The 15,752-nt window shown below is 39.2% G+C and overlaps 1 protein-coding gene across 1 annotated transcript in view; it reads right to left on the bottom strand.

Moving 5' to 3' along the window:
- Window positions 1-14,805, bottom strand: part of sppl3 (signal peptide peptidase 3) — a 28,796-nt gene extending 13,991 nt beyond the window's left edge. The window contains exons 1-2 of the mRNA XM_077497778.1: window positions 14,176-14,805; window positions 459-536 (exon numbers count right to left, since the gene is read on the bottom strand). Of these exons, the coding sequence (XP_077353904.1) occupies window positions 459-536; window positions 14,176-14,201 (104 nt within the window). The 5' untranslated portion in view covers window positions 14,202-14,805. The remainder of the gene's footprint in view (window positions 1-458; window positions 537-14,175) is intronic.
- Window positions 14,806-15,752: the final 947 nt, after the last annotated feature.

The raw sequence follows: 15,752 nt of genomic DNA on the forward strand, positions 1-15,752 counted from the left end.
AACAGCATCATTTTGATGGGGCACTAACTTATATTGCAAGCCGGCCATTGCCATAGCAACTCCAGACGACATCGTTTTGGGTCTGTACTGTTGGTAGAGTTTTGCAGCAATAAAATTAATCATGTTTATTTCAAGAAACTTTCTTTTAAAGTATTCTGGACTGATGCGGGTGTATTTACGACAGATATTAGCGCTCACGATTGTGTATATTTGATCTGTGTCAGACATCTGATACGTTTCGGATTTTTAAATCTGCATTTTGAAGAGGCCAGATTCCAAACTGAAGATATCTCATTCCACCTTCTGTGTTTTGCTCCACAACAAATCTCAATTGTGACACATGGGAGTAGGAAATGATCGTGTCACTCGAACCATGCTGTGCAAATTCAAGTAAAACCCACGTGTGCAGAGAAACGCACCTTGACAAATAATCGGATATTTTACCAAGCGACGCTTACCTGAAGCTGCCATAGACGATGAGAAGGATGGAGATGAGGAAGGTGGACACCTGGCTGGAGTCAACTAAAGAGTACGCCCTGAAGAGAAGAAAACAATTTTAAAATGATGTACCATTCCTTTTTTTGGGATTATGACAGGGGTAGTCCAAACGTTTCCCTTTCAGGATTTTAGTTACGTAATCATTAATGTGATATGTTCACAAATCAGACGTTGACACAGTGGAACATGGAGGAAAGCATTTTTGCGTCTCAATCTGAAAATCTAGAAAAGCAGGCTGTGTAAAAAGTTATTTATTGTATGTGATGAGGGCCGCTAGAAGATGGGCGGCGGGCCGCAAAAGGCCCCCGGGCCGTGGTTTGGATTCCTCTGGATTTAGATGACAATAAATAAGATACAAATGTAGAAATACACTGAAAACTCCAGAGAAGAATTTCGCAGGTGTTACAATTTGGAGTTCAACTCACATTTTCTGGTACAATATTTTATGCTTAATGTAATGTGCTTAATAATTAATGGCATAACTTCAGTATTTTCCATGAACAATTGATTTAAAAAAAAAAAATAAAAAAATAACAATCATGGCTCAGTTTGCTGACCAAACCCAGCAAACAAGTGAGCCATGATTGGTCGTTTCCCATTTCCTCAGCACAGGTGATGTCATCTTCAGTCGTCAGCAAGTGGGAAAAAAAAAAAAAAAAAGTTTTTAAAGGTATTAATTGTATATGAAAAATAATACAATTATGAAATGAATTCTGGACAAACTTATTACTGCTGAAAATGGCTCAATGAGTCACGTACCCCTCGACTATGAAAGGCACTGGGAAAGCTCAATTTGAAGCTGAGCTATTATTAGCACAGTAACAAAATGCTCAATTGAAAAATTCATAATGATAAAAGTGACAACTTTAGATTAAGTACATAGTGTATCACTTCCGACTATAAAAACAGCTGCTGTTTAACAGTGAGGATAAATATCCTTCTCCCCTGGGAGACTATTGTCCCTTATTTTTCAGAGCAGGCAATAAGCAGAAATGGTTGTGTAGTAAAATAATAGTAACTAATAACTGATGAATTAACTGTAAAAAGCAATTATCCGAACCCATTCAACTCCAAGTACAAAAAGGGTGTTGCCACTATCGCTTAAATAAAAAAAAAAAAAAGAAAGAAAGAAAAAAAACCTGGAACATTTTAAGCATTCTTTATCTATTGCGTCCCTCCTTGTCTAAGACCACATTTTCAACTTCCTCAATAGCCTTTAAAACTCCCAACAATATGTTTTGGGAAGTAGAAAGACACCTGGCAGGCCGTCTGAACGCTACGTCTTCTAAAAATACTGCATGTCAATTCTCAATTTTAATGATTACAGAATTTCAAGGAAGGTAGGGTAGCCAGGCAGTGGGTCAAGTTGCGTGTTGGCACGGCACGGTAGGAGTTTCCCTTTCACAAAAAAGCCGGCCTCCCCTCTGGCACAGTGCACAAGCGAGAGGTTAAAAATGACTGCAATCAATCAATAGGCCGTGTCAGGAAATTAAAAGCCGCACTGGCAGTGAACAGACCTACACAACATTTAAACGAGATTCCAACGGACAAGACAGACAAGCAGTCACAAGTTCAGTATTTACTCCGATATTATTCCTCCACTCGACATGATAGCAGCTCCAATACTGAATGGATTACAATCAATTAACATAATCTGTAGCTCATATGCGACTGGTGATATTGGAACATTAGTCAGTTAGCAATTAGGGATGTGACGATATCCAAACATCACGATACGATATTATCACGACATGAAGGTCACGATGCGATAATTATCACGATATTGTAGGGGTGTTGGCCATATTTAAATAAGATGACAATATTGTGGGGAAAGAAAAATAGCTCATACTAAAAAAAAAGCACAATATTGTGCTTTTATACATAATAGCAATGCAAATAAACCACCTACAATCTTTAATAATAATCGGGCACGTAACTGGTAATGCAAGCACACACTGATCGCTTCACAAGAAAATTAGGTTCACCTTCATCTGACAATTAGCATAAATTTTAAACATAGAAGGCCAAAACATCCCTAATGAAAATTAAATTGCACTAATAAACTAGCCACTAGAGGGGACTAGAACTGCACAAATGGAAATCCAACTGACTTTTAACAGATGTGTTCCTTTTAAATATTGTGAACATGACGACGACAATATTGTGGCAATTTCAATATCACGATATCACCAATATTGTTACGTCCCTATTTGCAATATTTAACTTTGAATCCAGGAAGAGAGTGGGAAAAAAACAAACAAATCGTATACACATATTAGCTAAAGTTCAATAACTTTCCAAGCGTCTGATCAGTTCCATCAGTCGTCACCTTGCTGTCGTCGTGCTCCGAGCCCCGAGGGGGACACATTTGCATGGCATCTAGGGAATGCCACAATATCCTGCTGTGACGCATGAACAAGTGATCTGGTCCTCCATTTCATTTCATTCTTTGGCATCTTGGCTTGGTGACAACATCTCTCAACATTCACAGAAGAATTGTGGGAATTGCAAATTCTAGTGCAGATAAGACATCGACGGCGTCCAACGGAAACACAAAACCGCAATCTTTCTCTCCTTAGCTAATGCGCGGATTTTCTCTCCAGATCGGCATCCAGGAGTGCAAATGTGCAAAGGGGGCTTAAATCAGATCAAGCGCTTTGATTGAAGTGTTGAATGTTTTGACACAGCCTGGACCTGACCCGCAACCTTCTAATGCAGGCCCCGGTGCTCAGGAAAAAAAAGACAAGGCGGCCATTGTGGCTCACTGCTTTCTCCCGGGCGTGCTGACCAAGATTCTGACCTGTCAGTCGCCTGTCAAAGTCGCCCTTCTTGGGGGAGGGAAACCCTGTATGTCCTATATAACATTATCATTGCACTTCATGGAGTGTGTGGTATCTAAAATCCATACTACATTTCTGAAAACAATGCAACAATTGAACTCATGTTTATTATTATTAAGAGCATTTTTTTTTAAACAGTCCTGTAAGGTTTTGTTTGCTTTTATATTGTATGGTGGTTTGGACAAAATGCTTCGTCTCGACAGCAAATACTGCTAAATTCCTAGATATAAATTCTGCTCAATTACAAAATTAATTACACAAGCCCATGAAATAAGTGTAAATATATAATGTATAAAGGGGTAGGACTAGATAAGTTTTTAACTTCTTTCTACTCCCTTTTGAACGTGTAAACTGTGATTGATTGATGATTTTATGGGGTTCTTCTTTTCTTTTTGTTATTTCGTTAGATAATAAAAATGTAATTTCTTTGGGTACATGTTAAATATCGCAATAATATCGTTATTGCTATATTAACTCAATCATTATTTTGTGCACCATCAATTTAAAATATCCTTGTTTTTCCTTTTTTTTTTTTTAAAGGGATGGATTTTATTTTTTTATTTTTATTCGATTCATCCATTAATCGAGAAAAATAACTGACAGGTGAATTGATTACTGAAATACTTGTTAGTTAGATCCCTACTCAAAATACTGCCTACTAGCCCATTTAAAAAAGCAAGAATGTGTTGAATTCATCATATTTATGTTATTTATTGTTGTTAAAAATATCCATTTTCAAAGAATGCTGATGTGATTTTTTTTGTCTATAAGAATAACTGTAAAACCTCGTTTTCTCTCAGACTAATCGTGCACCAAAATCTGAAACCCCAAACCTCTCATACATCATCTTTAAACACAAATAACAATGGCTCGGTGTGCCTGAAGAAATACATAGGTCATAATGAATTCATAACAAGGAAGACAATTCAAATACGACATCAGTTCAGATGTCATCTTAAATGGGTGATTTAAAAAAAAAAAAAATAACCGGCTGAGCCTGGAAGATTTACAGAGAGCATTTTTCAGAAAGACTGACCTTGTTCCTCTCAGATTCTAATGATGTCACCGCAGCGGCTAGATAGACGGCGAGTTTCATCCGCCACGGAGCTAATTCATATTCTAGCACCAAGCTGGTTCGTCTGAATTCTGCGCACAGATGCCCGCAGAACATGGGCAAGATAGATGAATGGAACATTTAAAAACAAAATACAATCCCGGACTGTTGGGGGCTGGACGCACGCCCAAGGAGCCATAAGCCCTCCTTGTCCACTGACAGACTCAGTTTTTTTTTTTTGCCCCCCCCTCCTCTCGCTTCCAAATAACACAATAATTCCAAATCTGACTCCAAACAAGCTAACATGCGTGACTTGACCACAAAGGGTTAGCGAGTGGGAGAGTCTGGGAAAATGATACGTTGCCGCATCTAACGTAGTCACTGTGCTGTATTTAACACCCTTTCACAGTAGCTACACGGTGGAGTTGCCTTGAGACCTCCAATTGAGGACTAATATTCATCATCTCCCTCCATCGTCTGATCCAATTATGGATGTAATGGGCTAAATCCTCTGGGAACAGGAATGTAATTTGTGATCAACTGCGACCTTTTTGCCTCCATTAAAACACGTTCACCACCCCTTCCCTGTCATTTGGATGTATGGCGTGTTCGCAGCCTCGTGTGGCATTTGCACGAGGGGTCCGTCCGTTTGCAGGAGGCTGAACACGCGATGTTTCGTGGTTTCAAACGACAGGTAATGAACTAGTTTACATTTTTCAGTAGATTGTTTGTTTTTGGCCGAGAAGTCTCTCTCATACATATGCAGACAGCAATTTAAATGGAATAAAATGAAGTATCATTCTTCAAATGTGACACTGTTAACCGTTAAGTCATGAATTTTTGCTAACGAGCTTCATACTGCCAATACAATCAGGGTTTCCCCTCGCGCTTTTTTAGCCTGGCGGCCCGCCAGGCTTTTCCTTGACTCCTGATTCACACGTGCACGTTCAATAATTCACAAGCAGAATTGAATATTTACAAATGATAAGTCAAGATACATGAAAGCACAACATAAAAAAAAAAAGCCTGGTAAATCACAGACGTAATTGAATTAAAAAAAAATAATAATTGAAAAATGATCTTTTACCTTATATCTTATTTTAATAAAATGTAAAAGAATGGACCTAGCACTACTTGTTGCAGACAAATTTCTGATTACAGTAAATATGCAAATACATCGAGTTACTGTCAACGTTTACATCAAACTAATACACAGTATGCCTATTAAGACAATTTCCCATCATCAAAAATGGTTGTGCTGTACCTGCCCAAAAAAGGGTGCGACCAAATCCTATGCTGGAGCGACCATCAGTGGTTAACATCTCGTTCTACTCGTATGACCACAATCAGTTCTCTGGCACTTGTTGACTTCCGAGTTATTACTTGTCAATGTTCCAAAACTTTTAGTGACTGTAAAAGGTATTTTAGGTTGCCGGCTTCTAGCATCCAAGTGAGGTTAACCACAGACACATTATGGAGATGGAGCAGACATACTGTCACCCAAAGGAACGTTAAAGGCACATGGTACTGGAATAAGACTTGCGAAATCTGCAGGATTGGAAGGTCACAAGATTTCTCGTCCCTCCGCAGCACGAGATCTTTTGAGATAGGATTGTGAAATTAATCGAAATGACAAAATTGGCATAATCGTACAAAAATGATTATTAAGACTAGCGCTGAATCGAGTCCTCGTCATTTCTGCCTCGGATACCCGCGGAGATGGTTGTAGTCAAGCTAACGGCAGTACGCGTGACAGTACACGGGGCTGTGACAAACCCAATTTCAAAATAAATGTTACCAAGTAAAAAAAAAACAAAACAAAAAAAACAATCGATTCAGCAATATATCGTGATATGACATCGCGCAATTCTCGAATCGATTCAATAAGCGGCCTAATCGATTTTTAGACATCCATTTTTGATGGAAAAATATTCAACAAAATGTCTTTTACTTAGGGTTAGGGTTCACACCTTAATCATGGAAAAAATGTTATATTAATTAATGGAACGTTAAGCCTTAATATTCCATTTCAAAGGTGTTCAAATATGAAACAGATTACAACCTGTTTATTAAATACAGTCGCTCACAGTTATGACTGAAGTTTCAGATAAGTAAATAATACATTTTCATACAAATCTTACAGCATATATGTACAGTTTTACTGGTTAGTATTTTCTAAATTTGAGTAAAAAAAAAAATTGTATCGAGATTAATCGGTATTGAATCGAATCGTGACCTATGAATCGTGATACGAATCAAATCGTCAGGTACAAGGCAATTCACACCCCTACCAAGTAGTATATGTAGATGAATGCATCGTAACGTTTTTATTTTGAAGTAGTTTCCAGAAGTGTGTCGTCGCTGTATAGTAGCTACGTGTGCTAAAGTTTGACATTTTGATGGTTTAAATTCGTAAGCTTTGTTTTTCCAGACAGTTTTGGAGCACTCTAAAAATTGTAGCCAAAATTTGGAGCCATTCCACAACTACCGGTAAATTTAACTAATCTTAAGCCCCTGGCCCAGCTCACAACACACAAGCAAAAACACCACCGCCTTGGGGGAGGTCAGAAGTAGCACACAAATTGTGACATTAGCCTCGATAGACTGACGAAACAGTGGCACAACAAGGCCAGATCGCATCAGTGATGAATGCGGTGGTGATGATGATGGATTACACGGAGGCACTGCTGGCCAAACACAACACAACGCAACGCATACATGGGAACAACATTTGTTCCCTCACATCCAAAAACTGTAATTTTGAAAATATGGGCTTCAGCCTTGTATTCACAGGCTGCAATTACAAGAGCACAACTCCTGTTCTGTGCAGTCACATTTGTTTATTTTTTTAATGTATAAAATATGTACCGTATAAAAATCTGCAATACTTATTTTAGCTCCTTTTTGCAAGATTTTCCGGGGGCATTAAACACTTAAAAATGTACATGGCAAATCAATCAGCCAGGCAAAACTGCCTCCATACATCACGACAAACAATGCCTGCTACTGTTAGATGTCTGTAATCACAAAAGCGATTGGATACATACATGGTGCTGCTGAATGAGTCAGTGTGACGTGCAGGCGTGTGTGAAAGGTCATGACAAGATGAGCCAGCACTCGTGTTCTCTATGCATAGAATGTCTACATCAAGCCACGTCTTCAGCTTGCCATGTTGAGCTCAAGCCTGAAAATAAATTCTGACTTGACTACAATGTGAGGGAAGCAGTATTTAAAATAAATAAATAAAATAAAATAAAAGGCGGGGGGAATAGTTAACTCATTCAATAACAATTAATTCAAATCACTTATTAATTTTAATGAATTAATTGCGTGACTATAACTGTTGAATAATTCACATTTTTCCCCTCACGATTTGAACTTTCCAGTACTCCAAGATGGCCACACTGCTGTAACAGCCTTTTTCTTTTTTTTAATCAATGGTTATGGTAGCATAAATAAACGTAACATACTTATCAATGTGTTGACTACAGAGGATCTTCGAAGGTCAAACTACTTTGCAGGATGCTTTCCACTGGGGAGATACAAACCGTTGGCATCTGTGCAGGAATTTTAACTACCATTCTTGACTGTCATGCACGTGTAAAATAAGTTAAGCACTGTTATTCAAATAAAAACAAAACTAGGGCAGCCACTAACGATTATTTTAAGCATCAATTAATCAATAATTATGTCAATTAATTGGATTATTATTTTTTTTTTTAAATATTGATCCCTTTCTTCTGAAACGGCTTAGTGCAGAAAATAGACAAACATAAATTCATTCTGATTTAGTTACTGGTTTGGTCTGGTGAAGATGTCAGAAAACAGGCAAAATCTTGATCACTGTTTTCCAAAGTAAAAGCAGGTGTTTGCAAATGTCTTATTTTGAAAAAATAAAAACACAACAGTCTACTTTCAGAGGACAAAAGAAATTTGAGAATATTTACTGTTTAGACTTAGAGGCAGAAATTTCGAAGATTGGGAACATTTGAAATTAAACAAAGTGCCTAAATGATTAATCAATTACCAACATAATTAGATGATTTGATAATTGATTAGTTGACGATTAATTGTTGCACTGCTACTTATTTGAAGCTTAATGACAACTGAAAACAAGCCAAATGAAACAGTGACTCCAATCATTTGTAAACAATCTTAAATAAATGGTCACAAATGTAAAAATCTGCTGTTAATGTGAAGACACAAAAGAAACTGCTCAGTCTGAACTTTAACGACTAATGACAAAAGTCAGATGTGCCTCATCTTCTTATACAGTTTGTAACATGGGTTCAGTTGATCAGGGGTTCCATGAGTCAGTCTCAAGGGTTCAATGGAGTTTAATAAAGAAAGGGAAAAAAACAAAGAAACTTGGGTTCAGTGGAAGAAATACAGAAAGAACAGAAGACAGACACTGAATGTGCATGTCTATTTGGTTCACCCCACTCATATGATTTGTGACATTAGGCTCTGCTTGACCATCGTTGGCTGCGTGCCATTTGTTACAAAACTTTGCAATGTTACGACTGTGCGAGCAATACTTTTTGCAGATGGTAGGACATAAAAACAAAGAAAAAGAAGACTGATGCAAAAATGATGAGATGAGATGAGAGTGGCCCTTGCAAAGGTGAAGCCGATAGATTAGAGTTTAATCTATCCATTTTAGTAAATGGGCTTTCACTTCTATTGCATTTTTCTACCTTGGGTACTCAAAGCGCATTAATACTTTTTCCTCATTTTACCTGCTGATTACTCAACATCAGGCTCCAACTGGAGATTCAGTGTCTTGCTCAAGGACACAATGTCCAGGGATCGAACCCACAACCGCTCACTTGGGAGTAGGGCTGGACAATATGGCCAAAGAACAAAATCTCGTTTTTTTTTTTTCTGCCATTCTGGACGATTACGATTGTAAATCGATTTTAATCAAAAGTTAAAAACTAAAAAACATTTAAACAAGGTTTGATTTATTCAAAAATAAATCTTGTGCAAAGTGTTCAGACAATAACGTACACTGATTTTGAATCAGTTTTAACGTAAATTTAACATACATAGCTTGGGCTAATATTTTTTTGCATAGCTTAAATGCCACATAGCTTGTGCAAAAAAAAAAAAATACTCACAGCTATTGCTCAACTTAAATGCCATAAATATCTTATATAAAAAAGCCACTTATGGCTTTTGCATAACCTAAATGCCACAAAATGTTCAGACAATAACGTACACTGATTTTGAATCAGTTTTAACGTAAATTTAACATACATAGCTTGGGCTAATATTTTTTTTGCATAGCTTAAATGCCACATAGCTTGTGCAAAAAAAAACAAAAAACTCACAGCTATTGCTCAACTTAAATGCCATAAATATCTTATATAAAAAAGCCACTTATGGCTTTTGCATAACCTAAATGCCACATAGCTTGTGGGAAAAAAAAAAAAAGCTACTCATAGCCTTTTGTTCAACTTAAATGCCACATACATAGCTTGTGCAAAAAAAAACAAAAAAACAAACAAACAAACTCATAGCATTTGCTCAACTTAAATGCCACATACATGGCTGTGCTTTAAAAAAAAAAAAAAAAAAAAAAAGATACTCATAGCTTATGCATAACTTAACTAAAAACAATAACTTAACTTATTATCTGGTTTATCTGTATGACATCAAATTGCTCGATAATTGTCGGTAATAATCGGCCACCGATATTATCGTGCATCCCTACGTAAAACACTTTTGGAATGTTAGAAGCCAAGAGTTCCCAGAGGAAGCACACGCAAGCAACTTGCAAACATCACATGACCAAACGCAGAAAACAGGTGAACTGCTATTGGTTCTTTTCTGAGTCCTGAGCAACTGTGAAGTCATTTTCAGTCTGCACTCGGCAGCAAGTGGCACAATGGCAGCCCCTGAGTTGAATAAAAACGATTGGATTTTGCTACTTAATTCATATGCATACAAATTCAGGTTACATTGCCGCCATAAGAACAGTAAATTATAACGTCCTAATAAATACCCTAATAATTGATAATTACAAGTTCAATAAAACTCTCCATATAAATCCACATAGAAAAACATGCTGATCCCTCCACGAGCCAGTTGAGGTGCCGATTCTCAGAGCGTCCGATGGAAAACGTTTTTAAAAAGGAATACACTTGTGAGCTCTAGACGAAAATATTGATTTGGGTATAATACTCCAAGCAGAACGAGTGCAAGATCCACAATGAACACGCACCAACACTGGCGCACTTTGTTGGGCGAGTAAATGTCACCGAAGGCTACAGCGAAAGATGGTGCTGTGACACATCAGCGTGCTGGAGGTGTAAGAGTGGGACTGATGTGTGAGGCTGTGGCTCAAATGATGTTCTTGTGTGCGCCAGAGATGAAACACGATAGAAAAGGTGTGATTTTTTATTTTTTTGAAAGAGTCTGAAATGACAACCGCAACATTTAAACAGAAATTACATGAACTGCTACTCTATTGTAAACAACACGTACTCCATGTTGAGGCAGTGTTTAAATACTCTTTCAAGAATAGCACTGAGAGGTCCTAGGAAGAAACAAGTCTTTCTCTGCCACTTTGCAAAGAAGTGCTTCAGGATACGACAGAAATATTTACATAAACACAGTTAAGTCAATAATCTCTTTTGCTAGATAGCTGGTTGCGCTGAACTACAATTGCTCAACTTGGCATTGCAAATCATGCAGTGAGGACGCAGACTCCCATCACTCAACTCTATATTTACAGAGGACTTCAAAACAACCGCTGCTGCTTTCTCAAGATGGAATCCAGGGACAGCAATTACAATGAAAACAGCAGAGGCCCCAGAATTGAACCTGTGGAACGCCATACATTCTGTGAATTCATTAGGGCTGGGTATTGCCAACAACCTCACGATACGTATCACGATACATATGTATCCCAATTAGGGCTGCATAATATTGGAAAAAACTGACATTGAGATTTGTTTGGGTTCTGCTGCGATTTATATTGCGAGATTAAGAATAGAAGAATTTTCACCAGATGACGTGAATAGCAGTTTGGGAAGAATTTGTTTAACTCACCATGGCACTATTGTATTTATATAAATGGACTGCTTTTTATATCGCGCTTTGGTGCTCAAATCACTTTACAATGTTAAATGCGCATTGCATTTGGTCTCCGTTGTAAAGAATGGGGGTAATTTTTTCAAATCAAATTTTTGTCTTAGGAATGTGGCAAATACACAAAAAACATATATATATATATATTGTACTGTACTCAAGTCTCCATGGCACGAGTAATCAATAGAAAAAAAGTCATTTTGGGGGTGAACTACTCCTTTAATGTTTTATTCCAATGCAAAAACTACATATGCTCTTACCATGAATACTTGTCTTATTTCTAATGAAACTATTCTCATAAGCATTATAATAGATGAAAATTGTCTAAAAATAAGTCACTTTTTAGGTGATAAGTCTGATCTCAAAAGTAATGAGATTTGTTTGAACCATAAAGGAGACATTTTAGCTATTATTATCATCATCATCATCATTATCAGTAGTAGTAGTAGTAGTAGTAGTAATAGTAGTAGTACTAGTACCAGTACTGTCGGCGCCGGTGACTGATTAGCGGGAGGGGGGCGAGAGGTAGCTTGCTTGCTACCTTTATGAAGCAAAACAAACGTTTGCTTGCTCTAACAAAAAAATAAAAACATTGCACGTCTTGCGATGTGGCTATCGCACATGCGCACATCACGATTGTGATGTTCAAACGATATATCATGCAAGCCTAATCCCAATACATGGTCTTCAAGGTGATACGTACTCTGGATATTTTGCATGACTTTGCATGCATTTTCATTATAACAGCCATATGTATATCTAAATGATATATTATGCTGGATCAGGGCTCGACACTGCGAGCATTTCACTCGCAAATGCGGCCAACTTTCAAGTGCGTGCTGGTGAAAAAAAAAAAAATACCGCTCGCACGGCGCGAGCGCATTAATGCTCCCTCTGTACTGTGTTTAAAAACGTACGCTCGAAAGTTGCCGTGTCCTCCGCTATCTCTCCCGTAGCAACGACAGCGAGCTGACTTAATCGACTAGTATTTGAGTGAAACATGACCCGCTGCAATGTGACTGGCTGGCTACTTCCTGATCGGGCACAGCATACGCGTATACGCGCAGACTACAATTGACATACAATCATATATGGCGCTTTTCCACTAGACCGGTTCCGCACCGAAGCGGCATTTTTTTTGTCACTGGATGTTAGCGTCTCCATGGGACTTTTTCGGGGCCGAGCGGTTCCGTTGTAAACGCTGTTTAGAACCCTTTTGCCAGTGTGGGATTATTTTGGGGCCGTGTCGTCACCTGTCATCTGATTGGCCGACAGCAATGTATAAAGCAACACCGTGGCACACGCCCATTTCCTTGTTTTACACGAGAGAAGCGGAGGCGCCCGCCGGTCTTCGCCAAAGTCATAAAAAAAATACAGTGCATACAATAAATATAATAATGTTTTACAACAACGCTGAACTATATCTACAATTTAAAGGTACTTGTGGATGGATTTGTAAAGTTTGCGGTTTTGAAAAGCATCGTGAGTGCACAACGCTGGCTGGTGGTGTGTTCCCATTCACTTGAATCGTATTCTTTTGGACACTGGCATGTCTTGTGACGGTTCTGTCTGTACAAGATTTGTTTGAGGAACGAAGCCGGCTTTGCTTCCGCGTAAACAGGGCCTGACTCACCGAACCCCTACGGTTCGATCGAATAATTCTTAGATTAGTCATTCCATTGGCAAAAGGAAGAAGGTAATTTCCTTGGTATTCATTAAAAGTTGTATGCTTCATGGAATCTTGCCCTTAATTGTGTTCATTTTTATGTTAGATGGATGACTACCACAATTCAGCTGAAAATGTCTCCTTCCTCACTGAGCTGGGGGCAGCTAAACCTTCAATGCAAAATAAGGTTTTTAACGAGCAAAATTGTGCTCATTTTCACATCTTCACACAAAGTTGCCGAGCTAGTCAAACGCTCATCTTATGAGGCCTCAGCAGAGTGCAAGTGATTTTCATTCAAGGGGCGTTTTGAATGGTCACGTCATCCGAATCGAGTGTCAACATTCAAGGTAGCTTCAGGTGCTCGTATCTCATCCCCACCTGTTCAAACTGCGATGTGCGGCTACCTGTCGAGTGTCAAGCCATGTGGAAAAAGGATTGTCATGTTGGGACACGATTGCCACTGTGGTGCAAATAGCTTTTAGCCCCCCACAAGCGGAGCCATCGTTATTACGATGAATGCTGGCCTCTCTCTCACACACACACACACACACATCAGCCAACGCTAATTTGTTTGCCCACTAATCAGCTTAAGGCTGCCGTGCAATGTCGAGTCGCCTCCAGTGTTACTAACCAACTCGTACGAAATATAGTACAATATACATGTTAAAGCACAAATATTCCGAGTGAGACGTGGTTCAGTTAGCTGGCTGGCTAGCTCCTTAGCATTCGTGCACAATAGCACCATTGGAATTGACCTCAACTGAATGGCGTTAGCACGGCAGCATCATTAGCCGCGGCCGGCTAACCGCATTTATTTAGCTGCTCTCAGAAATATTAAAACGAGTGACGTGTTTTTCTTGAAGTTGGGGGGCAATATAAGATAGTTCGCTGCGGGGGGTGGGGGTGGGGGGAGACGGTAATGTTTACGGCAAAATGCGTCGACTTGTGAATGGCACTTGCCAGAAGCGCAGAAGGCTAGGTGGCTAATGCTAGCGTTAAGCGCGGTGCCCGTGCGCACTCACCAAGATGAGTAGCCTTGCTCCGCCATAGCGCCGACAACAGTGGGGCTCCGCTACTGTGGCTCACACGGATTGGGGTCCCCGGCGACGACCCGTTGGGACCTCGATCAAGAGGGGTCTTTGGGTGATGGGGCGAGGCTCTTTCGGCGTTTCCCTCGTCGTCCGTCGCCCTAGCAGCAGCTACTTGTCGGTTCCAACATGGTGAACCATCCCGACGTCAGCTAGCCGAGCCACTAGCCGAATATCGTGCAGTCGAAGCGGCTCCACTGATGGGGGTTGCTGTGGTTAGGTGGACAAGACAAAAGCACCCACCGAAACAGCAACGCAAATCGTTGTTTACGCTCGTCGCTTTTTTTTTTTTTTCTGCTGCCGTCCGTCAACCCCGCAGCCGAGAAGGCTCGGTCTCCAGCGATGCTACACCCACTGTAAATCCATATTCAGCGCGACGTTGCCCGAATAAATTCGGCTGTTCCTCAAGTCTGCAGCCTTCGCTGTTATGGAAGACGTAGGCTTTGTTGTCTATACTAGAGTGGCGGGAGCGCGCACACTCGCCCTGCTGCGCGTGCACGCGGAGAGGGCTTTTTGCAAGTAGGACGAGCACTGGAACGCTTTTGTGCACTTGAAAGCCTCGCAAAAAAACAAAAACGGCTTTGGTTTGCAATTACGGCAACGCGCGGTTATGAACGCGTTCGAAGCACCGCATTTGGATCGTTATGAAAGCTATTTGGATTGAAACAAAAAATATAAAATTATGTCTATCTATCTATCTATCTATCTATCTATCTATCTATCCATCTGAAGTGTTGCCTTCAGGAACAGTTCGAAAACTGCTAACCTCATGCAACTAAGCAATTGTTGAAATTAAAATGGAAAAAATGTTAAATAGAAATATGTCTGCACATAGTCATTGGTGCAGTAATTTCACAATAATTCATAAAATTCAGTTCAACTTAAAACTATGTACTGAACTGCAAAAAAACAAAAAAACAAAAAAAAAACGAGTGATATTGATTTTTGTTGAAGTCATTTTTCTGCCACTAGATGGCATAATTGTATTGTATTGTATTGTAGTGACAGCTCATATAAAAAGCTATCTAATCTTTAACATGAAGTAACTTGTGAAATTCTGCACATTTTTAAAATTGTAAAATACAACTTGACCCCAGTCTCCAGGCATATATGCATTATTAGTAAATTTATTACTGCAAAATTTTACCGTGGACGTGTCTGCAGCATTGCAACTGGAATTCCCCCAGTACAGTTTGTCCAACTAAGGGGTGGTCATTAATCGCACATTTAAAAAAAAAAAAAAATAAGTAGTGGCATTAAAGGAATTGTAAATGAACTCAAAATTAAAGCACCAACATTTGACAGCCTCCTTTCAACACAAAAGGACAGGAGAAGTGGGTGGAGGGCATCCAGACATTACACACAGGTGTCTGCTTGACTGCTACGGCTCTGATATTACCGAAAAGGGTGGATAATTGCCGGGTCAACTTTATCCGTGTCAATGCAAATTACACGGAACGGAAATGACCTTTTTACCTGATTACCTCTTAAGAAAAGGTCAGGTGATGATT

Source organism: Festucalex cinctus, chromosome 15, assembly GCF_051991245.1.
Source record: "Festucalex cinctus isolate MCC-2025b chromosome 15, RoL_Fcin_1.0, whole genome shotgun sequence".
Taxonomy (NCBI): Eukaryota; Metazoa; Chordata; class Actinopteri; order Syngnathiformes; family Syngnathidae; genus Festucalex; species Festucalex cinctus.